Here is a 26282-nt window from a genome sequence, read left to right as displayed (position 1 = left end):
AACCTATGTCACAGAGAGTTTTACAAACAGTTTCCAAGACTACAATAAAAAAGAGAATTAGATTCAGCATTTATGGCTACCAAACCAACATTCTATGGCATCATGCCAATGTTATTATTTGTGTTCTATTGTGAATTCTGATCTTTAGAATTCTCCTGAAATAATCAATCAGAAATAAACTTTTAATGTTATCTCATTTGATTTCATGGTGCCTAAAAGTCTGTTCTTTAAACTTGGCATGCACATGTATTTCTTTTTCTGAACTATTGTTGCACTGAAAACTAGAAGACCACCTGCTTGAGATTGACTCTCATTGGTATTATTATGTGACAGAAAAGTAGTAGGCTTGCAGTCAGCCTAATTTGAACAGTGTTTCTACCACTGACAAGCTGAGAGAATTTAGGTAATTTAGTTACTTCCATTCAATAGAATGGAGTTTCCTCATACATACACAGGGACTAATATCTATCTCTTAGAATTGTTGTACAGAATAAATGAGCATTTGATGTGCTCAATTACAGAGTAGTTCTAAATGTTGTCCCTTTTATCTTCACAAAACTCCAGCCAACTCTAATGAAATCTCCTGACAAATGCCCGCAAGTCAGGACAGAGACAGAAAGCGTTATGGGTAGCAATACATCTTGCAGTGGTCCACGTGGGTGGCTAATGTCAAATTCTTTTTTCTGATGAATGGTATTTCAGAAGGGATCTAGTGTACTTGAATGATCAGGTTAGGGAAAAAAAGTTTATTAACCTTTCATTTGACATTTGATTTGTCTGTAAATAACCAAGTATTTAAAAACAAATAAACATGTTATTTATTGACACTTCCATGATCCAGGCACTCTTTATACACACTATTTCATTTAAAACTCAACATAACCAGACTTAGTATTTTTATCATCCCTAATTTATAGATGGAAGCCCTGAGATGAAGAGTTAGACTTTAAAATTAGTGGCAAAGTCAGGGCTTATATCCAGCCTGTTTGATTTGAAAACCAGGCACCTTTTACTCCAACACTTTGCTTCCTCAGATCATTCCTTTTTCACATATATGAATGTTCAAGGCCACAGCATTATTTAGCAATTACTAACAAGTATTATAATTCCACAGATTTTCTTTCCTTTGCTTTGTCCTATGTTCATTTTTGTGTAACACCTGCATATAGTCTTGTGTGGCTTTAAAAGTATACATTAAACATCTACAGCTGTATATGTCAATTACATGTCAATAAAATGGTTTACAAATTAAGTAAATAATTAGAAAATTTGACTGCAACTTTAAGTCTAAGTAACCCAAACTCATGTTTCTAAATTATATTCCTCCTCCTTCCCTTCCTTCTCTCTTTCCTCCTTCCTTTTCTTTTCTCTCCTTCCTCCTTTCTTCTCTCCTTCTTTTGGCCATTCCAAACCATTAAATGTTATATGTCTATATATACAAACATGTATGTATAGAAATGTAGCAAAGCACTCCAGCTGTGCATACTTACAAGTGTCAAAGTGTACTGTACCATGGAAGGACATGTTCCAAAAAATGGCAAGTTTGTAGAACATGAATAAATGATATATGGTTGGCTGGGTGCAGTGGCCCATGCCTGTAATCCCAACATTTTGGGAGGCCAGGGCAGGAGGACTGCTTGAGTCCAGGAGGTGAGACCAGCCTGGACAAAATAGTGAGACTCTGTCTCTGAAAAAAAAAAAAAAAAAAAAACAAAACACCTGGGTGTTGTGGCTATAGTCTCAGCTACTCAGGAGACTGAGGTGGGAGGGTTGCTTGAGCCTGGTAGTTCAAGGCTACAGTGAACCTTGATTGCACCACTGTACTCCAGCCTGGGCAACAGAGCGAAATGCTCTCAAAAAAAAGAAATATATATATATATATATATACACACACACATATACATATACATATATATATATATATATATATATATATATATATATATATATATAAAAGATGGTTGAGTTCAGAGCTTGGCTGGGAAGAAAAAGTAGATAATTGCCTGTGCTATGGCGTAGGACATTGGAGAGCCCCTCTAATTGCCTTCACGTTTGAAATGCCTATAATAAAGTTGTTCTTTTTTGTACTAAGCTGTTGTTGAATTCTAAAGCACTTTTGTGAAATAAATCATTCTAAAAATAGACTTTGTAGTGCAAGGAATAAAGCCTTATTCATTTAAAAAGCCCTGAAATCTGGAACATTAATTTTTCAATATTTGTGGAGCCCCTGATATGCAGTAAACACTGAGTATTCAATGACAGAGCTGACCCCTGTCTTTTTGGAGCTTACAGTCCAATTGAAACAACTATTTTTTTATTTAGTCAGAGGGAGGAACAAGGGTGAAACTAGAGAACTGTTGCATTAGCTTGTTTTCATACTGCTGATAAAGACATACCCAGGACTGCGCAATTTACAAAAGAAAGAGGTTTAATTGGATTTACCATTCCACGTGGCTGGGGAAGCCTCACAATCATGGTGGAAGGCAAAGAGGAGCAATGGATGGTAGCAAGCAAAGAGAGAACGAGGAAATTGCAAAAGCGGAAACCCCAATAAAACCATCAGATCTTGTGAGACTTATTCACTACCATGAGAACAATATGGGGGAAACTGCTTCCATGATTCAATTATCTCCCATCAGTTCCCTCCCACAACATGTGGGAATTATGGGAGTACAATTCAAGGTGAGATTGGCAGGGGGACACAGAGCGAAACAGTATCAGCTATCCTGAATGGATGTCCACAGTTGGAGTCCCTTTGTTCACATGGACAAAGGGAAGGAGCAGAGGGGAGGGACTTGGGGGAAGATAGCAAAATGATGCTAAGACAAACATGGACTCTTTCACAGTTTTACTTGTTAGTAGCTCTGACCATGCAACACACATAGTGTAAAATACAGACATGCCTCTCTGAACCACAGTGGACTGGATCAGCACTCTTCTATATTATGCTTTATCTAAATTCTATACTTGGATTCTCAAGAATTATTGTCTTAGCTAAGTCAATGTTCCCTAGTGCACAACCACTGTATCCCAAAGGGGATGGTTCCAGAGAAATTTCCAAATTCAGCTGCATGCAGTGTTAGAACCAGCCTTTCCAGATATACTCTTAAGCTATGTTCTTAAGACTGAGTCAAAAGCCTACACAGCTACCCTTTTTGTCAAGGTAAATTTATTTCAGGTGCCCTATTTCTATTTCTTGCCAATGAAACCTGATCTGAGCAATTTCAGAAAGCCCCATCAGGTCTTCTTCCTAAGTTTTTTCAGGCAACAGTGTTGAGGCTGTGTTCCTTTGACTTTCAGAAGCTCTCTGGGTTCCCAAGTAATTCTTCTGAGATCATGAGCTGCTCAAGTGGCAGAAGTTTTTGGTTTCCTACACTGCAACAACCAAGAGGGCTACTTAAGTGAGTTTTGGCTTGATGAAAATAAAGGGCTTTAAAAATTTCCATACAAATAATACAAGTTCAAATTACACACATATGCATATATATAAAATCAGATTATTACACAAATGCTGCTTTATATCTTAAGTACTACTACTACATAATTTTTAATAATCCCATAATATTCCATCTATAGAATTATAATTTACTTAATCTTCTAATGTTGAATTTTTAGATTACTTCATTTCTTTTTTTTTTTTTTTTTTTTTTGAGACGGAGTTTCACTCATGTTACCCAGACTGGAGTGCAATGGCACAATCTCGGCTCACCGCAACCTCCGCCTCCTGGGTTCAGGCAATTCTCCTGCCTCAGCCTCCTGAGTAGCTGGGATTACAGGCACGCACCACCATGCCCAGCTAATTTTTTGTATTTTTAGTAGAGACGGGGTTTCACCATGTTGACCAGGATGGTCTCGATCTCTTGACCTCGTGATCCACCTGCCTCGGCCTCCCAAAGTGCTGGGATTACAGGCTTGAGCCACCGCGCCCGGCCAGATTACTTCATTTCTAATTGCTATCTGTTGTAAATATTTTCTCACAATGAACACCAGAGGCATAAGTTTAAATGCTCCTAATAGTATCTTCAAAGACCTTTTTAATCTGAAAGACTGAATTCATAGAAATCCAGAACATTGCAAAATAAATTTGGAGATTGGTTGGAATGTTTCACCAAGTCTAACAGGGAGATTGTGAGCTAGAACCATGCAGTTTTTGTTGCAAACAATACTCAGGTGATGGACTCTAAATCCTCTTACTTGGCTGTTCATTTGCCCCTTGTATGTTGGATTCCATTTGCCTCTGAAATCCCCTTTCTGAGTCTTTAGTTCCTTCTCCATGCTTTCCCAAAGGTGACTCTGGACCAAGACTTTCCCCATTTCTGCCAGGTAGGCATGGGGCACTTCTGAGAGCCCAGTTCAATGCCTCTCTGCTTCTTTCTCAGTCTTTTAGAACTTCCAGTTTATACCAGCCCTGATTTCTGGAGAAGCACCAAGAGGTGAACACAGAAAAATTTTTAACTGTTCCTAGCTGGATGAAGAGCAGTGTTGAGGTCAGGGAGTTGACAATCCACTTTCACAGTGTAGAACCCAAGCCTTTCCTAGGTATCTTCCAGCAGTGACAGTTTATTTCCTCTCTCTGACTCAGGCTATGTTTCAGCACCTGCACCTGTGCTGCGCACTTCATTTATCTTTATCTTCTGTTTGCAAGCATACAGGTTCCTGTGTTTTACTGAGCTCAATTGGCTTCTGACCCTATTCCTCCTTCTAACCCTTGTCAGATCTCCTGAATACTCAGGAGCTTCTTCTGCTTCTGGCTGTCTTAGTAATGAAGAGGCTGTGGTGTTGCTCAGTTATTTATTCAGTCATTCATATTCATAGAAAAGCATAAAGACAATTTTCTTAATTACAGCACTCGATGCTGCGATGTGTCTCCCAATTTTCTGTATGCAGTTTCCTCTGTGTAACAGCCACTCTGCATGAATTTGACACCTTTAATTGCTGGAGAAACTTCTCCAGGGGAGGTAATACAGAAAGAGGGAAATAAGCTTCCAGGATTCCATTTAAAGAATGTTTCCTTGACTCTGGTCTTACTGGGTTTGGGAAGCCTGGCTGAGCTGCTGCTTTGTGATTTGCATGTACAAACCAAGATTAAGCCTCTGGTTTGCATTCTTCATTTGCTTATGAAAGTTCTGTTTATTTACCTGCAGGTGGAAATTTAGACCTTACTCTCTCCTGAGATCTGTGAAAGGAGGGAATAAATAATTTGATGATCTCTAAAACATGGAGGGAATAAATAATTTCATGATCTTTAAAACATGGAGAGAGAAAGGCTGCAGCCTTTCACCACAAAATTGAATTTTGTGAATCCATCAATTAAGGGCTATGGAAAGTGGAGTGTGGACTCTGTGGCTTCCCTTCAAAAGCACTACAAAAAATGTCAGCAGATCTAGGTTTGTTGGGTAGAATGCTTTATAATCTCAGTCCAGTCTAGAGAATTTTAAAATAACAGCTGGAAGCCAGAAATAAAAACCAATGAATACATTTGCTTTCAGGATCTTAACAGTTAAATCTTCCTGTTTAATTTCAAAATTCTACCTCAGCTTTATCAGATGTTAGTTGCTCACACTAAGTAGATTATTTTTTTTTAGTCATTTATAGTCTCATGACAGTCAAATATGTTTTGTTTTATTTTGGCTCTGCCCCTCACGCCATCTGAATGCTTGAGGCTGTTGCTGATTGAGAGACATTCTGAAACCATAAGTGGTGATGTCTGAGTTGGTGTTAGTACTTTTCCTTTGGGTAGGGTTGAACTCAGATTTGAAGTGAGCTAGAGATCCCTTGAGTTTTTCTTTCCTTTGACATTTACTTTCCTTCCAGGTCCCCAAAAGAAAGAAAACTGGCACATTTACTTTGTTTCTCGAACAGCCTGTTTTCAATACAAGTGTAATTTTCACTGAACTGATACTGCAATTCAGTCTGCTGTTCTGGTGAGCCAGTGCCTGTCATTATTTACCTTCATGAGTTGACTTATATTGGTGGGGAAGATGTGCTAGAGATGGAAGTTTTGTGATTAAGTGTCTGATAGCAGTGGTGGAGGAGGCAGAAGATCCAGCCAGGCTAGATTTGGTCTTTTAGCAAAAGAGCATTTGCAGGTGGAAACTGAGAGCTTGTTTTCGCAAGAATCATTCTTATACACAGTACAAAAGTGGTGGCATTAGACCAAGGTTATGACAAAAGATGAAATGACATAGGAAATAGAGGCTATTTCACATGGAGCAGGGAAATAAGTATAGTTCTTTAAGACAACAGAAAGTTTTGCAACTTTTAAGGTCGGAAGAGATGATTCCTTTGGCAAAGCTGCATTATCACAAGGGGAACTAGAAGCCATGGCAGCAAGAAGTGCTATTCTTCTGTGGGCTTTGAGTCAAAGAGGAGGCTGAGGTTGAAAAACAAGATAAGCCCGGAGCAATGTGATACCCACCCTGCAGGAAATAACTGAAGGGGAGGCTGAGGTTTTCTGTTTTAGATAGGGTGGTTGACCACCCAGTGAAATTGCATGTTAACCATAATATGATTTAGTTTGTATCCCTAGGCTGGTGAAGACCAGAGGAATATAAACTACGTTTGCTTCTATTTCACACAGCACAGATATGTATTTGGGACTTCACACTTCAATTCACTTGAAAACAGAGGCATTACATTTTGCCTTAGGGCACTTTGCGTTAATGCCAAATTATTGGCAGAGATCACTCTTTTTGCTGCATTTCTATTATTTCAGCACATTTGCATCTGATGACTTTTTCTAAAATCTGATGGGGTAAACTTTTCTATTTGTTTTGTGTTGTTTCAGAAATGGAAGCTTACAGAATGTGAAATCCTCCTGGGATAATAAAAACAAATGCAGAAATTGCTTCATGGCAGATGATAGTGTGTGGAATGAATTTGTTGTCTTTTTTTTTTTAACGAGGGTTTTTTTTTAACGAGGGGTGAGAGTGGAATTTGAGGGGTGTCTGAAAGGCAACTTGTGAACTTGTGGGTGTTTTGATGAGACTTCTAGAAAGTGAACTTGTAGTGAGAACAGTAGGAAGAAAAAGTGTGCCAAGAGTAACCCTAAAAACATTTTTTAAAAGCACTTAAGTCATCGTTTAGCAATTTAAATATTCAAATAATATCTGCCTATCTGTCTGATTGAGTTGATCTATCTCTCTCTTTATCTGTTCATCCATCTATCCATTAATCCTCCTTAAATAAAGGCAATTTTTAATTGAATAAAGATCTTTACTTCAATCTGTAGTAACAGATGTAGAGAAAGTATAGCTTTATGTTTATGTGGTTTTTGATGTCAAAAATTATGAATTTAACATCTGACATAGATTGATTTGTTTTTGGTCAAAGCAGTAGTAAATTGAATAAGCCCTTAGAATCTTCTGGGAAATATTTTCTAATTAGGAAAATATTGCTTAATTAAAGTAAGAAGAATCTCTATTAATAAGCCCACTTGGTCCCGCCTGATGTTTTAGTGCCACGTTTTAGCTAATGCTCTGTGAAGAATCAGGAAGAGAATGAATAGAAAGAAAATAATGCAAGAGAAGAAGGTAGAGAAGAAAAAGAAAGATGCTGAGAAAGATTAGAGGACATTTTGAAGCTGCCTTGAGGCAGTCATAGTAAATAAGCTTGTAGCTCCTGTGACATTTTGATGCAGCAGCTTGTCCCTGTGGTTTTGGAGGAGGCACTTTTGACTCAATCTAAGAAAAGAAAATTATCAAATTATTGGTATGTTTTATTACCCAGAAATGTTTGAAACAAATATTCCCACCCCCATCTTTAGGTTTTACCTCTTTGAGCTGTGTATTCAACATGAGGTGGGGGATGAGATGATTTGGAAGAGGAGGATAAAACTCAAGGCAAGGAGAGGAGGAGAGGGCCATTAGACATCACTGTTACACAAAGCACATAAAACCAAGAGAGAAATGGTTACTAATTTTCCATTCTCAGAAGGCATAATCAGTTCTTTTAAGCACAGACCACTGTTTAGTATTGGAGAATTTCCTGGAATTATAAATGGTCTCCATCTCACTACTCATTTGTTGCCTTCAGTTGATTATGTGTTGGATGTTTTCCCTACCAGACTGAATTCTTTCTCTGGTTCCATAGATAGATGACCATCACCTCACTTTCTTCTTAGTGCCTGCTTCATGGAGGCGGCAGATTTGATGCCAGGTCCCAAACCCTTTAGCTCTTCTATTTGACTATATCATGTCAATTATAATCCATGGCAATATTAATTTTGATAAAAACCCCAAATATATGCAACCGACATAAGAAATTAAAGAATTTTATACTAATCAGCTTCGTCGCCACTTCTGATCGGCAAGCAGAAGGGCATTATGAGATATAGCCTAGATGATCAATAAGTGATGGCAAACTCAGCAACTACCCAATTTACCCAAGTTGTAGTTTGCCATCTGGCCATGACAATCAGTGTTTTCACATCCTTCATATCTTGGCATTTAAAAAAATATGTTCAATATTCCAAGCAAAGGAACACATTCTTTCAGTTGTCTCAGATCCTTCTGGTGGCCAATTGCATTCCTTTCCAAAAAAATGACTGATTGTGAATGAAATAATGGTACTCATATAAAATCTTTAATTTAACCTTTCCCCCAATAAAGCTAACCTAGAATATGTTATTTGGAAGACTTATCATTGATTTTTTCTAAATTCTGTATTTCTTCTCTTTATCTGTCTGTTGGGGTAATGGTCTCAAAAATATTTTTATACATATCTATCAAACCATAACAAATAGGACTTAGAAGCTAAACAAGCAACTATTCTAATTGTTGGCATTATTGCCTATTTGTCAGGTTTTTTTTTTTTTTTCAGCTCGAGAGATAGTTTTCCTTAAAAGTTAGAAGTTGTCACAACCATGTCACCTGTCAATATACCCAAGGGCATGAGATATTTAAATTCAAAGTATGGAGTATGGGGAAAAGTTGAAACCCATTTAATTATCAATGATGGAGTTTCTCTGAGGATAACTTGGCAAAGCCAGAGTCATTAGGAACTGCCAATGAAATGAAATTAGAAACTGTTAATGAAATGGAGTCAATTGGTGTCCATTTCACATTAAAGGAGAATGTCCAAAGTCATGAGTGGTAGGTGGATGATATATTTTAGTTGATGAGTAAATGTGTGTATGAAGTGAAGAAAGAAAGATGTTGACTCTGCTTCTTATGATTTATACTTCTGAAAATTTTCTGATTTGGTAGTGTGTTTATGTGTGTGTGTGTGTGTGTGTGTGTGTGTGTCTGTGTGTGTGTATTTGGAGTTGACAGGACTTTAGCTTATATTGCTACATAAGAAAATATGAAACTAACTGACTCAAGTGATAGTTATTCAAAAAGATCCTTGCAATAAAAGCCCTGCTGTACTTGAATTACGGTTTAAGAATTACGAACATTGTTAGTCATTTTGAAAAGAAAAATAATCTTGCCATTTGGTTAATTAAAAAAAAAAAAACTTTAGTGCCAAAATAATCTGTGGTCTTACAGGAGAAACATTTAGATCAAACTACTTTTCTTTTGGATTTCTATTACCAACATTTATTTATTTAGTAAACATATTCTTTTGGAATTATTTTAGGTTTTCAAAAAGGTTGCAGATACTACTACCGTTATTCTAAACCAGAAAAAAGTTAAGCAAAGTAGTGTTATAATTATTATCATGCTTTATATTTTCAAGAAAATTTTTTTCAATAAAAATCATAAGATGTAGCCCAGCTAAATTTCCTTTAACCTTCCTTCCTTCCCTCCTTCCCTCCCTCCCTCCCTCTCTCCCACCCTCTCTCTTTCTTTCTTTCCTTCTTTCCTCTCTCTCTTCCCTCTCTCCTTCCTTCTCTCTTTCTCTCTCTTTCTTCTCATTCAGTTGCTCACACTAGAGTGCAGTGGTGCAATCATGGCTCACTACAGCCTCAACGTCCTGGGATCAAGCTATTCTCTCATCTCAGCCTCTCCAGTAGCTGGCTCTACAGACCTGTGCTACCATGCCTGGTAATTTTTTTTTTTTAGAGGTGGGATCTCACTATGTTGCTTATGTTGGTCTCAAACTTCTGAGCTAAAGTTATCCTCCAGCCTTTGCTTCCCAAAGTGCAGGGTTTGTAGGAGTAATCCACTGCACTTGACCATAAATTCTCCTTTTGAATGAGCACTAGCTGACTTTAAAGCTATTCCACTCTTGATATTCTATTGTAAACAAGGTAATTTTCCAGTTTTTAGCTAACTTCTCTGTATCCACACCATCTTATCCTCTCTCATTTCTTTCACTCAGGCATTTTTTGAATGTCTCCTTTTCTGTCTACTCCACCCCATACCTTCTCTGACCTTTCATGACCTTTCATATTTTACTACAATTTAACATTCAGATCATATCCCACTGCCTTCTGAAAGTCTTTTCTTGCTAGCTGCTATGATCTGAAGATTTTTGGCCCCTCATTACCACCAAATTGTGTTGAAATCAAATTATCAGTGTGCCAGTATTAGGAGGTGGGGCCTTTGGAAGGTGATTAAATGTTGAGGATGGAGCCCTCATGAACAGGATTAGCGTCCTTATAAAATAGGTCCAAGGGAGCTCTTTTGGCTCTTCTGCCATGTGAGGACACAGCAGAAAAGCATCATCTATGAACCTAGGAAACAGCACTCACCAGACTCCAAATGTACCAGTGCTTTAGTCTTGAACTTCCCAACCTCTAGAACTGTGAGACATACATTGCTGTTGTTTATAAACTACCCTGCTCTGATATTTTGTTATAGCAGGTAACAAAATAAGATACTAGCTTAGACTGAAGTAATTTATCTCTCTTTTCTGAAATTTCATTACCGTTATTGTCTTTGTTAATTATTGGGGAATTAATTAGGTACTTCCTTTTTTCTTCTCTTGGCATCTTCGGATGCTAGTTAAACCTTATACTGCTACCTAAATTTAAAATGTTTGTATTTAGTCTCTTTAGCCAGATTGTAAGATTCTTGAGGACAATTCTTATTTCCTCTTTTGTCTTATTGTAGCACCAGGGAAGGTGCCTTGTGCCCAGTATTTCTCAGTGAATATTTATGGCTCCAGATGGTTGAAATTCCTTTTACTGAGTCTGATTAGTAATTGTTAGGAAATGTTGAGTGTAAACTATGGGCCCATCTTATAACTACTTTTACATGTAATTTAATTATCTTAATTCATTCATGAATTAGATGCATTACTATCTCTATTTTACAGACCCAATTGTTATATTCTAAGAGTAAAATACTTATAAATTACATGGGAGAATTTGAACAAAGTTGAGTTGAAATGACAGGATACTTTATGGTTCAGGAGTATAGAGAAACAACTATTTTTTCTGTGATTCATAAACTTTGTGCTATATTAAAAGTATTTTAACTGACATACATATGCAATGGTAGCTCTTCAGTATATTAGAAGGCAATGTCTGATTGGAAATGAAAATACTTTTTTACTTTTGATAGTTTAACTCATTATACTTACGATTTTTGACTTTACTGTGATATGAAAGCAATACAGATTCAGTAGAAACCATAATTTGGAATAAATTACATGAGATATTCAGCACTCTTTCATAAATAAGTTTTGTGTTAGATGATTTTGCTTAACTATAGGCTACTGTAAGTGTTCTGAGCATGTTTAATGCAGGCTAGGCTAAACTACAATGTTCAGTAGTTTAGGTGTATTAAACATATTTTCAACCTACAGTATTTTCAACTTACAATGAGTTTATTGGGACATAACCCCATTATAAGTTGAGAAGCACCTGTACAGAGAGAACTATTCTGTGTCACTTTCTGATTTTTCATTTTCAAAATGATATTTCTGATCCACCACTCATAGACATCTACTTAAAAACATTATCACATCGATGGTACTCCAAAGCAGAGCCTGAAACAAGGATTTGGGTGCAAATAGTATGTTTCGGAGGTTACTTCAGGAAACAGAAGTGAGGAAGTGGGACAAGGAAGGAGGAAAAGTCGATGAAGGGTATGTGTTTGAGTTGATTTCCAGTAGGAAAAATAGGGGCTCGGTAATGCTGAGGGCCTTTTGAAGAATTGTTTTGAAGATGGCTCAGAAATATTCTGTTAGAAGATAAGACCTGGAACATTTGTCTATTGGTTTTTACTCCCCACTTTTTGATGGGTGTCCCTACGGGCGTTAACTCCCTTGAAATCTTTGACTACCTGTGCTTACACTGAGTGTTATAATACAGCTTGGAGGAACTCTGCCACTTTAGTTTGCTGAAGATGGGAGAACAGCAATGTATATGAAATGGTCTACCACAGCTGTGCTGAAATCATGGGACCAAAGAGGAGATGTGGCATGAAGCACCACAAGTGGCTACTATCACTGGTTTAATTTTATAGATTCATCTACATTATCTCCCCTTTTAGATATAAGTATAATAGGCAGTTATGCAGAGTGTATGGGATGGACACATTCAATTTATTATTAAAAGTAAATGTCTATTTGTCTATTATTTATAATTATTTTGAAAAACCACCAGTGGTACATGTGGGTGGCACTGAATTAAAATGAAGTCTTTTAAGTGGTTTAGGGTCCAGTCACAACAAAAATGAAATAATTTTGAAGAAAAATAAATCTAAAGAGCCAGGTCTTTCAGTTTGATGCTTTATTGCTCACCATACAATATTGGAACAGACACACAGTTTCTCACAATAAAGCACATAATACTGCACTTTATTAAAAAAGAGTGTTTGCCCCACAAGGACACAATGATTAATTCCCAAAATAATGAAATAAGTCAGCATACAACTTTCTAAAGCTGATAGAAGAAAGCCAAAACATTCCAAGGCATGTCATAAGCAACATGCAAGTCAACAATATTGTCACAGTAGTCTTAAGCAAATTACTACATGTTTCTCAGTTTCATGTTTAACGTCGAAGTTCAGGTTCATGAAGGGCCTAGGTCCCTGAGCTAGCTCTGATCTCTATGTGTAGCATAATTGGATAAATTCAGAGTCATTTGGTACCCCTGAATAATATACACATATGTAAATATTTTAAGTATACGATGATAATATAATATAGAAAAAAAGATAAATATATATACGTATATTTTTCACTTGGACAATTAGGACTATAAGAATACTTTTAGAATTATAACAGATATACTATATTTTCTAGATAATAAATGAAATTCACAAAGTTTAGAAAACAGACATAGCAGATTTATATACATTTCTACTTTATATTCTTGTGTATGAGTGAACATTTTCTCACCAAATATAAGCACAAGTTGGTCCCTTACTTCATTTATCTTCTTTTTTTTTTTCCTTTTTTGGATTAGCTGCCTTCCTTAATCAATCCCTGATGAATTCTATTTGCTCTGGATACACTCTTAATATCAAGAGCCTTGCTTTAAGATTTATTTATGTCTCCTTTCCTTTACTCATCTTATTTTTTCTCACATGGATCGTCTTTTCTTTAACTATCTAAATCAAATAATATCCTTAGAGGAAGTCCTACCTACTTTACAAAGCCCTCCTTAATTACTCCAGGCCCCAGGGATGCCCCCTTTCCTCTGAAGAACTCAGCTGTGTGTAGTCTGAAATCACACAATTTGGCTTCCAATTATGTGTTCTTTTTTCTTCTGGCATGTTTCTGTGTTAATACATTGTCACTAAATTGTAATCTCCTTGAAAGCGGAGAAAATGTTTTAGTCTTCCTTTTTCTCATTATTAAAGTGGATGGTGGACATGAGAGTACCACTGAAATTGTCATGCACGTTACATACATAGGAATTGTTCTGACCATCATCTGGCACACTTCATGCAGTGCCTTTCAATGAGCCAGGAGAACTATTTAAAACATAAAACAAGCACAATGAGTTATCTGATTGTGAAGATATATCTATAGGCAAATTGGGTATTATCAATACCCAATTTAGAATATATTTCTGAGCTTGGGATTGATTTACTCATTCATTTTACAGATATTTAGGGACATCATCCAATAGATAATAAATAATTAACTAAAAAGTAGTTTAGATAATTTGTGAAATACAAAGATGAAATAGACTTATCCTCAAGGATTTTTCCGTTTACTTGCTTATTAAGAATTATGTGAGCTTGAAGGCTCTGAGGGCCCTGAGCTCAGTGGTTTTCAAGGTATGCTCAGAAGACTATAGGTATCAAAATCATCTAATAAATGAGAATTACTTAGGGCAAGACCAAAAGAAAGTGCATTTTAAGATAAGCTCCTGGGTAACTCTTATGTATATGAAGGCAGAAATGTTTTATTATTCTTGGCTAAGGATTAAATATTTGGCCTCCTTACTAGGGCATCTTGTGCCATTTCAGGAATATTATGTTCCTATTGACTTCCGAATTCTGATCTCTGGTTAGATGGAGCCTTATTCTGCTACCTTGTATTTATTTCTTTTTTTTTTGAAAAGCCTCCATCTTTGTCAATATCAGTCACACCATTTTTGAGGAAGTTCATACTCTCTCCTGTTTGGAAGTCAGAGAACAACCTAATGCACAAGAATTAAGTTCATTATTCTGTGAGGAATGAACTAACCACTTACAGGTGCTGTTCAGGGCTCAGATATGCTGAAGGAGCTACAGCTGACTCCACGGTTTATCCTGCCTTTTTAACTTTTATAATTCATGAAGTACTTTTATTTCCATTATTCCAGTTGAGAGTCTGTAGCATGGACTTAACCCAGATGCTTCTCCATTGAGGCCAGGCAGGAAAGCAGTGTGAATTCACTGTTTATTGGCCATTAAAACTATCCTTTGTTATCTTGCTGGATCCAGATTTGGACATTTGGGACAATGTACTGTCCTAGCTGTACTACTTCATTTAGCTCTTTTATTTTTCCAGATGTCATTTCTGAAATATGAATTAATAATCTTATATTGGCTTTATCATGAATGTGCTTGTTGTAGAAGAATGTAAATAGGCCCAACAACATTGTACACAAACACTCATGATCCCTTTTGTCAAAAGAGGTTACAATAGTTACCCCTTATACACAGTTTGGTTTGGTTTTCTGCAGTTTCAGTTACCTGCAGTCAACCTCCATTCCACCCAAAACATGAATCCTCTCTTTGTGCAGTGTATTCATGCTGTGCATGCTGCCTGCCTGCTGCTAGTCATTTAGTAGCCATCTTGGTTATCAGATCAAAAAAACAGTATATACAGAGTTTGGTACTATCCACAGTTTCAGGCATCCACTAGGGGTCTTAAAATGGATCCCCAGAGGATATGGAGGACTACTGTATTTGAATATTAGAAGCAGAATCCTGTAGATTTAGTTTATGTCAGCATTGTCATCATTTGGTGCTAACCATGTCAGTAACAAAATCGCTCTCCAATGTGCAACCCCTGTAAATGAGGTTTGCTGCTGAGCGATGAGATTATACCAACAAGCTGAACATATCAGAAAAATATTACAGGGTCTTAGCTGACATTAGTTTCCTGTGTAATCAGTGAAGAATTAAGTTATCAGATACTTCTAATTAGAGTCCATAAAGTAGAATGAGAATATGTAAAATTGATCATTATATTAAAAGTCATCTTAGAGATTTCAAATGGACCATTAACAAATGCTTCTTTAAAATCATATTTCTGACATCTCAGATTTGTATTCTAAATATTGCCAAACAGTTATATCTTGAGGTAATGTCATGTTGGTCTTGTTTTTCTTGTAGGATTATGAGCTTCATAAGAATGAGAAGAGCCTTTTGTCTGCTGAAACAAATTTCTGCAGCAATTTTGCACATATTGACTCTTCTTTGATTAGCTTCTGACAGCAACCCCTAAAATGCCAAAGTTGTACTTTGTTCTGTGAGGGAAAGAGCCATATTAAACTTCTCAACTCTATACATGGTCCCCACATGTAAATGCGAACATAAATAGAATTCTATTTTAAGATATCAGTTTTTCAATGTTTAAAAGTGATTTCATGAAAATGAAAGTTTGCAAAACAACCACATATTTTTATACATAAATACGTTTGAAGGAACACCTGTACTTAAGATATTTCATGTCCAGGTTTAGTCTTGAATGAACTTAGATGAATCTTTCTGCTACGAGGAAAATGATGATTGTGGAGTGATGAGAATTTGATGGGGAAGAGAGAAGAGAGAGAAAAATACTTATGACCACTGAGCTCTGTAAGATTTCTTCATATGTATTATTCTGAAAGCTTATGTTCATTCAATCAGATCTTGGTTTTGATGGCTGTTTATTGTAGACAGCTGTGGATGCATAGGAAATAAATTGCTGGGGATATTCATGTTTGCTGAGTGACTTAAAACATTTGAAAACATTTTTTCTTGACTCTGGAACTGACTAGTGTACAATAATTCACATTGAGTTTCCCTATTTCATACACAAATATTCCAACCCCTGTTTTAATTGCAATTGAGAAGTAAAAATATTAAATATAATATTTATAGAATTCAAAGATTGATGGGTTAACCACATAAAATCTTTTCCTTCAGAAAGTTGTTTTCTCTTTTTATCATGTTTAGAGATTTAACATAGTTTAAAAGGATATAAACTCTTCTATTCTTTAAAAGCCAGACAAAACTATGTTGACCCAGCTTTTACTAAGACATATTGTTCTTATTATTCCAACATAGTCTTCTGAAAATAAAACATTTCAGATATCCATTAAGACTTAGTTGCACTACACTAAGTTTTATGGCTGTGGCTTTTCCTTTGACATTGCGAGTTGTTTAGCCAAATCAGCCATTCATTTCTGTGTATTATCAAGGTTTATTGTTCTGTACATTGAATTTGTTTAAGAATGACTATAGAGTCTGGACTTGTCTTATTTTTCTTCAGCATTTAGAATATCTGCCTTGTCTGTTAAGGTCTAGAAATAGACTCACAGCTCTTAAGTCCTGAGAGTGAATTTATGATTGTTCGTTTTATTCATGATCAGTGCCCTTTACCCAATTACCTCAAGTGTAAAATCTAACCAATAACACTCAGCAATTAATGAAATTGGAAGTAATAAAATAAAACAGGGAATCTTTATTAAGGAAGGCTCTTAATAACATTACTTCATTTCACCAGCAAATTTTAATCTAGCTCTTTGTTTCTCATTTGGTGGTATATTATGTTTTGATTATGGAAATATTTCCTAACTGAGTATAGTGTGATAAAGAATATTTAAAAAAGTTATGTCTCTTCTGGGTAAATTCAAATATCTATTGGATATTACATAGGAACATTTAATTTTATAATGGCATTTGCTTTAGAGTTAAAACGCTATGAACTCAGTTCTTATGAATTTCCCATGTGCTCTAAGACTAATAGATTATTGGCAAATAACTTTTTAAAAATTAAAGTAGAAGAAGTCAGTCCATACATTAAATATCCAAATATGTGAAGAGCATCTTTGTATTCTATGTATATCATGTTAAATTAATTGTATTTTTTAACATTTGATATAATTATTCTGCAAAATCCATAAATTTTTATCAATTAGGAATTAGGTTACAGGAAAACTGGTCTTATAATCAGAGAAATCACAGCTGTAGTGAGATTGTGATGAAGATAATGTTGATTGACTCTACTAGCATACCTGAGACATAGTAGATGCTCAATCATATTGGTTTCTTTCTGTAATGAAAAGTACCTCATATATTCCAATCCCTTTTTCCCTAGTTTATGAACATGTGGGTATGTGTTTATAAACACGCATATGCTTGTGTGATTTGGGGTTGGGTCACTCTGGTGCTCTATTTATACAATGCCAAGATTAATATTTATACAGAATAAAAAGTCAGTTGACATAGATTGCTTACTGTCATGTAGGTAGAATTTTAGGGTATTTCCTGCAAATATTGGCTTGCGTTTGTTTACTACTATAGCAACAGGATAGAAATGTCTTGGTGGAGCAGATGAAGACAATTTTCAAAAAAGCATATTCTAGAATGAGGTTCTGGATAGTAGAGTCTCCATGAAACAGCATTTAAAAACAAGTTTTGAAAGTAGAATGGCATATTCTTCATTAAGAAGGTGGGTAGGCCTAATTATCATTAGCAACTAGGTTCTAGAAAAGTCCATAAAATAGGGATATAGACTGGAGAGGGAAAATGCCAGGCTATGGGGCATGTAAAGGTATGGGTACTTTTTGATCATCTAGTCATTAAAAACCAGTGACTACCGAACCATTACCAAAGGCAATTTACACCCTTGAAGATTCTGGTTGGCCATATCCCAGTAGGTAAGAGATTCAGGTAGGAAATGACAAATGTCCTGGACAGATCCATTCACAAATTTCTAATAATCACTGCATTAGCAGATCTCGTCATAAATATAAAAGTGAGAAGCTGATAATATGATGAAATCAGTTTTAACTCTACTGAAAATAAAGCCAACAGAATTTTGCATTGCTTTAATTGGGAATCTGTAAACAAAATATCAGTAACATTGGAGAAAAAACAGAAAAAGAACCTACAAACGACAAGCAGTTAGGAAGAAAAGACAATTGCAACCAAGGTAAAAATCCCTAGACTACAATTCTCAGTGGGAATTCTTCATCTGGAATGGGGATACCAGGATTTTGGCTGATCTAGAGTAACAGTGAAGCTTTTACAAATGTTTCAGACTTTTAAGCTAGATTTTGCTTGAAGGATGGCTCAGTAGTTTATAAACAAGAATGTTCAAAAATATTTTCTTGCTTAAAAGCTTCAAAGAAGAAGCAAAACTTTATTATAAATACTTGCTTTTGTCTTGGCTATACTTTTCAAAATTAATCATATGTTAGTTTGTATCTTCCCAGTTACTTAATCCGGGTTTTTACCTTGTTCCATCTATCATATAGGAGGCTGGAGAAGTTGATAAGAGTTGGATTTATCTTAAAATCTACGTTTCTCCTAATTAATAATTTTGGATACTTTGAGGTTTATTTAACATTAAAGTTGAGTGACGGTTATCTGCCTTCTAAGATGAAAATCATCTCGGAATTTTATAAACATTATGACAATTTTTAAAATACAGTGAACATGTATGTCTAAAATCTTATTTCTACTCAATAAATAAAATGTTTTCTGTAATATTTTTCCCTTTAATTTCAGATATTCACGAGCTAGCACTGTGCTATGTTAAAAGGAAATACTAAATGCAAACATTTAAAAATCTGCCTGTTGTCAAATTATTGAATGTATAAATAACTTAGGGGGTTGAAAAGTGACATTTGATAAGGTTATTATGAATAATGTAAGTTGCTGTCTAGATTTTATTGAAACTCTGTAAGCCCAGAAAATATAGTAAATTTCTTAAGTTAAACGAAAAGGGCTAAACTTTCAGTTTTTAATCATTTAGCTATTTCACAGATCGGCTTCATTTTTTGTGATACTAGTTTGAAAGAAGGAAAGTCTGAATCATCCTCCTTAAAGTGTCTAGGGCCAGGACTTGTTAGAGGATTGACAAAGACTGATCTGCTCTGTCTTCACATACAACTATTGGCCATATTCTCCCTTTTGTTGATTACTACACAGATTCTCATTTTCTTTATGGTCCGTTTTCCTCTAATTCATGAATCAACTTTGGCTAAAGGATACCTCAGAAGCCAAGCAGGTGTCATCAAAAGATACTTTTGTGGCAGACAGGTAAGTGTCAGTGACAGTGATGTCATCAAGCTCTGTGCTGAAATGGTCCGACTCCTTGATGACAGTGTAATTTAGGGCCACAGTGTAGTTAGCAGGTTTCTCTGTTGGTTTCTGCTTGCAGTTGCAGAGCTTTCTGAAGGCTGCACGGAATTTCTGGGACATGAGATTGTAAATCACTGGGTTGATGGCACTGTTGAGATAAATGCAAATTCTGCAAAAGAGCAAGAACCAATTTTCTTGGAAAGGAGTGGAGAGAAATGAGTTGACAACCACAAGAGTCCTGTAGGGCATCCATAGAAGGGCAAACAGAATTACAACCACTGCCAGCATCTTGGTAACCTAAGGAGAAATAGAGAGAAATGCTGTACAAACACAAATGAAAACAAAACAAAACACCCTTTCTTCTCTCACCCAAACCTTTAGTTCCCAAAATGTCATCTGAGACAAGGACTTAGGTGCAGGTCATTTACTGGGGAAATAATCCTAGGAAGCAGGATTAAGGATTATTAATTAGAACAGAATGCAATAGACAAGGAAAAGCCAAAGTAGGGTGTGCTATTGAGATAGCTCCCCCTATGGCCAACTCTGACTCAAATAATGCAATTGAGAATTACCTGTCAGAAGGAAGAGAATGGATGCTGGTGTCCATTCATTAAAGGGTGGTGTTAAGGACTTTAACACCTATGTACTTCCAGAATTCTCTTGCCTGAAAACTCCTAGGGCCTTTAGAGAGGAACTTGAGGCCAAGAAGAGGAGAGACAAATGGTACAGTGGAGGCCTGAAGTGGGATGTTTCCAGCTGCAGGAACCATCTACTGCAGCTATGGCTGAAATCAGAGTCTCGTAAGAGGATGTTAGCACAGGGTGCCAAAAGTGTCTGTGACACGCATTAGGAGATTTAGGGTCAAATCCCTTCTTTACATACCTTATGCGTGGCCTAAGAAATTATCTTAATCTATCTTACAGCTCATCTGTAAAATGGAGCCAACAATGCTCTCCTAAATCAAATGAGGTAACAGTGGATGAAAACAATGATGCAAAAAAGTCAGTGTTTATTGAATGCCTGCTATATGCTAGACAGTATCCAAGGTGTTTGATATTTGTTATCATGTTTAAAAAGTTTAAAACCTCCTAAAATAGGTTTTGTACCAGCTACTTTTTCAAATTAGAAAACAAGTACAGAGGCTGCTAAGTGCTTTGCTGGAAGCTGGAGAGTCTTGGGCCAGGATTAGTAAGTGAGCTTGAATTCAAAGCTTTTGCACTCTTTCAGGTTAAAGGGAAGTGAAAGAGAGAGAAAGCAAATGCTGGAATTCTACCTAATGCTGAAGCCACTGCTAAGTATAAGCAATGCACAGGAAGTTAGACAATAGGTAGGATGAGGTTAATATCCCACATTGCTCACTGCTCACTGAGCTTCATTCTGACTCAATGCATGTAGGATACTAACGCTCCCTGATTTTACCACTGGGAGTAGAAAAGTTGTTCAGTGAGATTTCACATCGGTTCATGTAATACCAAGTAAGATATTCCAAAGATTCTGACTTCTTTTAGAGTCAAGGAGGGTCTACTTAGCAAAGGGGTTAACTGAAACATGATTTTTCCTAAGTGCACTTTTAAAAACATATAAGTAAGTATTTTAATTGGTCATAGGAAATCAAAGTGATAAATGCTCTATGCTTTTGGAGAAGATGCAGTGATTATCATCTTCATTGTCATCATCAACCACATCCCTGCATTTATTCTCTGCTTGGTACTCCAGACTCTCTGAAATCAGATCACTGATTCACACTTGTCAGCATTCTGCCACTCCCTGTCAGGGGTAAAGCATCCTGCATTGAAATACCTAGTTTAGTTTACAATTAGATCTCTACCATCACATTTTAGTCCTTTAAGATGGCACAGGCAATCTGAAAAGTGCTATATAAATGTTATCTTATTTAATGCTTATAGTAACTCCACAAGTAAGCTAGTATGCATTTCATTTTGCATATGAAGAAATTAAGGTTTAGGTAATTTATATGATTTGTCTACAGACACATGAGTAGTAAGTGCCAGAGCTGTGATTCAAACCTATGTACTTAAGACAAAAGTCATGCTCCTTCCTTTATACTTTGCCCTTTCTATGAAAGTTTCTTGCATTTTTGTTAACATTTCTACTGTATTATTTTCATTATGATCACCAAAACACTTAACTTCTTAAATGTACAAACCAAACCACAATTACTGCTGCTAAATTTCAGAAGAAAGGTTAAATTTCATCTACTTTTATATTTCCCTACAACTGTCAAGTGAAACACTGAATCCACATTGAATCCACATGTAACATCTACCTGCCTCTTTTCACTGAATGTCAGTGAAAGGAGCAACTTAGATTGTGTGAAGAGCAACCTGTTCCAAGGTTAGTATCTCTCCTGCGTTATTTCCACAGTGCCTCCAGGCATACTTTGACATCATTCCCAAAGATTTCATTGCAGTGACCTATACTTGTTTCTCTCTCCAATAAATAGTAAACTTCTTCATAGTATGGGTAAATTTACTCATTTCTCTACTCTCATGGATTTAGGGCACTATGTGACATAAAGTGGCCCTAAGAAAAACTTTAATAAATTAAGGCATGGAAGGAATTATTTAAAAATATGTTAACTATGATCATTTACTGTGCTTTAATACTCTGCTATATTGTTATAGGGTTTTGCAAGAATATATTATTTAATATTTTAAAAACTCTCTTAAATGGAGATTAGGTCAGTTAATAAAATGAGTCCTTAATACATTTCAATTTTTTGTTTAAAGTGTATTTGTAAAATGTTAAGGAGATGTGAAAATAAAAAAATATAATGTTTCTAGGATTTACCCAAAAAAACTATATCTCCAGTGAGATGAAAGAGAGTACGTTTAATCCTGCCCATACTTATTTTTAGTTAATTTCAAATTTTTGATTTAGTTTAATTACTTTTTAAAATGTTCACAAGTTTTTACTTTAGCTATAGTTTGGATTTTAACAGCTCATTCTCAATGTAAGAACAAACACCTAGAAAAGAAATGTCATGAAGATCGTCATTTATACTTAGGTAATTTCACTGTGGTTTTAAAAATTTTATTTCTGCTATTATTCCTTATCCTGAAAACATGACATAAATGTAGATTTGAAACACATTTTAAAAACCTCATTGTTTTTAAACATTGACATTTTTTCCAGAGTAGCAGATAGGGTGTATGGTGACATGAAAGATGGCTTCTTTACACTAGCCTCTGCCCTAAGATTTAAATGTTCTTGAGAAATATCATGACACAATCTTTGAGTGAAAATGATCTTACAATATACTTTTGATTGGGAATGATTCTATCCATTCATTCTAAGTTATGTATTTGCATCCCTACTGTGTATCAATCAAAGTTCTGGCTCTCAATGATTTGACGGTGATCCAGAGAGATATGGCAATGCCTTCATGTACCTTAAAGCTGATGAACAATTATAATACAATGTGACAACTGCTTAGACAGAGGAATGTTTTGGTTCTAAGGGAACCCTTGATATAAACTTGGGGTTGAGAGGTTGTTAGCAGGGTCTTCCTTGTCCAAGTGACATCTAAGTCAAAATCCTAAGATAAAGAGAGATGAGAAGACTGTTCTTGCAGAGATTAAGTGTGTGTGACCATCTGAAAGCATAACAGTGGGCATATCATGGGACTAGAAGTAATTTAGTATGCAGATTTCAACTGCAGACCATGTAATGTAGTGGCACTATCCCTTTCTCTAGCAATCTTGTGGAAACCACTACAAAGCCGTTACTTTTATATGATGGGGTGATGTTATACTCTGTGGAGCGCCTGGCTTCCACTCCTTCTGCTTTCCCTATAGAAAGAGGTACAGCTGCCAAAAGGGGTACAGGTATATTGAGTTCTGAAAATGTCAGCTCTGTGGAGTCATTTTAGTCAACATAGAAGCAGGCAGCCATTTTTGCAGAGTGTATTGAAGGCAAGCAAAGGAGATTGCAAAAATAAATGGATTAAAATTTAGTATTTAGAGAGAGCTTGCTGGCAGAGACAGTTGAGGAGAAGGGCAGATGAGAACAGGAGCGTCTAGGCTTGATGGCTTCTGTTCTTGGCCACTCTGGCTAAGCGTTACCTTCTTTCTGAAGGTCAGCTGGAAATTTTGGCATAAAACTGTGCTATATATCTTTTAGTCTTCACTGTATTTAATATTTAAAATAAGCGGCATAAACCGCTTACAAAGTTTGAGTTCAGTCCTTCTCAAAACACCCTTTTGTCATCTTTATAATGCCTCTAGATAAATATCCTATTATCTTAATCTTTTATACATGTGAATTGGACAGATTTCTGTCTTATTGCTAAAATTAAGATTATAGTTCCTCAAGTGGGCTGTATATGCAGTTCAACCCTGTGTATATATGCTGCACGGAAGAAACAGGCTAACTGGGTTCTCTCTTCTAACGTGCTTATGAATCTTCTATTACTAACTACTATCACTGTAACTACTGCTATGACTCTTACTACAAGTTCTGAAACTATTAGCTAACATTAGCATATTGCCTTTTTGTTTTAGAAAAGTATTATATTTATAGAAGTGTTGGAAACACAATGCAGAGAGTTGCTATATACTCCATACCAAAGTCCTTCTATTATTTACCTTTTGCATCAGTATGGCAGATTAGTCACAATTAATGAATCTACACCAATAATTTTTATATGGAGTTAGTTAACTCCATGCTTGATTCAGATTTCCTTATCTTTTACCCAAAGTTTCTTTCCTGTTCCAGGATCCCCTCCAGGATATCATATTATCTTTAGTTGTCACAGCACCTTAGGTTCCTCTGGGCTGGAACAGTTTCTCTAACTTTCCTTGTTTTGATGGTCTTGATAATTTTGAGGAATACATGAGGCGTTGTATAGAATTCACTTTAATTTGAGATTGGCTGATGTTTTTCTCATGGTGAGACTGGGGTTATGAATTTTTGAGAGGAAGGCCACAGCAGTGACATGCCATTCTCAACATGACATATCAACCATTCTCTCTTGAACCTGCTCCAAACAGCCTTGCCAGAATGGGAGATGATATGAAGATAGCGAGAGTAAACATATTTTTTGAGAACTTTACTGGACAAGGACAATTAGGGAAACTGTTTTAGAACAGTGAATAGTCCAGTGCACAGTGTGGGGCTGTCCTCATCTCAAACATATCCACGAAATTATTTTTTAAATATCTGCCTCTTCTTTATTTCTTAGTCACACATTTAAGAGATCAACATAATGCATGAAAAAATGTGATCTTTCTCATCAGTGCTCCAAATCCTGAGTGGAGTTCTGATAGCAGTTAATTGTCGAATTCTTTAAAATTAACAAAGTTCTTTTATTGTAATTGAACCATTTTGTGCTTATATTTTTCTGAGATTTGTAGGACAAGTGTTATCATTACCATTTTATTGATGAGAAATTGAAAATTGAGCTCAGAGAAGCACAGAAATAAAGCCATACAGCTTATACATATAAGAAACAAAGCTAGCTACGGAACCAAAGTTTCCTGAGTCTAGCTCTTGTTTTCTTTCCAGATAATGACAAAAAAATCAACATATATAATGAGTTGAAGAATTTTAATTACTGTAAATATTGCTTATGAACTATTTGGAAGGCATAATAGTGTTGCCAGAAATCACCAGTAACTATGGAATTGTGGGGTTTATGCCCCAAATTGGAGTGCTACATTGAGAAAACACTGATTAAGAAGAAGAAAGTTTTCGTAACAAGGCAGATAGAACTCCTTCATACTAATCTATTTCCTGGGAAGAGAAAAAAAGAAAATTGAAAATGCAAAAACAATCACATTTTAAAAATGAAAACGTTTATTTCTTGGGCCACAGTCCAGTTAACAGCGTGCTATTTATTAGGTTCTGGTTACATAGTATCTGGGGACATTTTGATTAATTATCAGATATTAGCTTATAGGTTTACCTAGGAAGTCGTAAGGATTTGATTCATACCTCAATTCCCTAGGAGTTTTAGTCAAAATTTTTGTACTGATTCAGAAAAAATTCTGAATTTTGATTCTATACATGATTTAGAAAAAATTCTGTGCATGCTCATGTATCTTGCTAGTATCTGGATACTCTTGCTTTGGAGATAAAGGATATGGCTTTGTTCTTCTGTGTGTTACTGAATGACAATATGTAGTAGGTATAGAAGAAATAGTTGAAATTTGCATTCAGCATGGTGGTTTCACAGTCCTTTTCTGCCTCTGAAGACACTGGGCAGGTAATATGACTTTTGTCTAAATCTAATGTAAATTCCAGGGCAATCTTAAGTTGTGAAAAAACTCTGTTAGTACTAAAAACCAAAGCCATATACCCGACGGTGACAACCTTATCTTTAAACTTGTATTTGAAGACTATTTATCTCTTTTATAATGAGTGATCTTCAAGGGTATTACAAACAGATAACTTTAATTTGTGAATAGACTCTTTATCAATTTTGGATCTCACCTTGCATAATGCCAAAACCCCTGTTTGGCTTCATTCACAAAGTAAATAAACAACAGACCTTCACTTCATCTCTACTCTACAAAACGTTGAGAGATGTCTTTTGTACATATGCCTGGCACATAAGTACTGAATGCACAGCTAAATTATTATTGAGTAAATACTTATTTTTCACAAATATTAAAATATTATTATGGAGTTATG

The 26282-nt window shown here is 35.8% G+C and overlaps 1 protein-coding gene across 1 annotated transcript in view; it reads right to left on the bottom strand.

Moving 5' to 3' along the window:
• Nucleotides 1-13274: 13274 nt before the first annotated feature.
• Nucleotides 13275-26282, bottom strand: part of TRHR (thyrotropin releasing hormone receptor) — a 38795-nt gene continuing 25787 nt past the window's right edge. The window contains exon 3 of the mRNA XM_032251952.1: nt 13275-19925. Within this exon, the coding sequence (XP_032107843.1) occupies nt 19518-19925 (408 nt within the window). The 3' untranslated portion in view covers nt 13275-19517. The remainder of the gene's footprint in view (nt 19926-26282) is intronic.

This window comes from Sapajus apella, unplaced genomic scaffold (assembly GCF_009761245.1).
Source record: "Sapajus apella isolate SASKATOON/1434 unplaced genomic scaffold, GSC_monkey_1.0 scaffold3, whole genome shotgun sequence".
Lineage (NCBI taxonomy): Eukaryota > Metazoa > Chordata > Mammalia > Primates > Cebidae > Sapajus > Sapajus apella.
The sequence above is the reverse complement of the archived record's forward strand: the minus strand, read 5'-3'. Positions and strand labels throughout refer to the sequence as shown.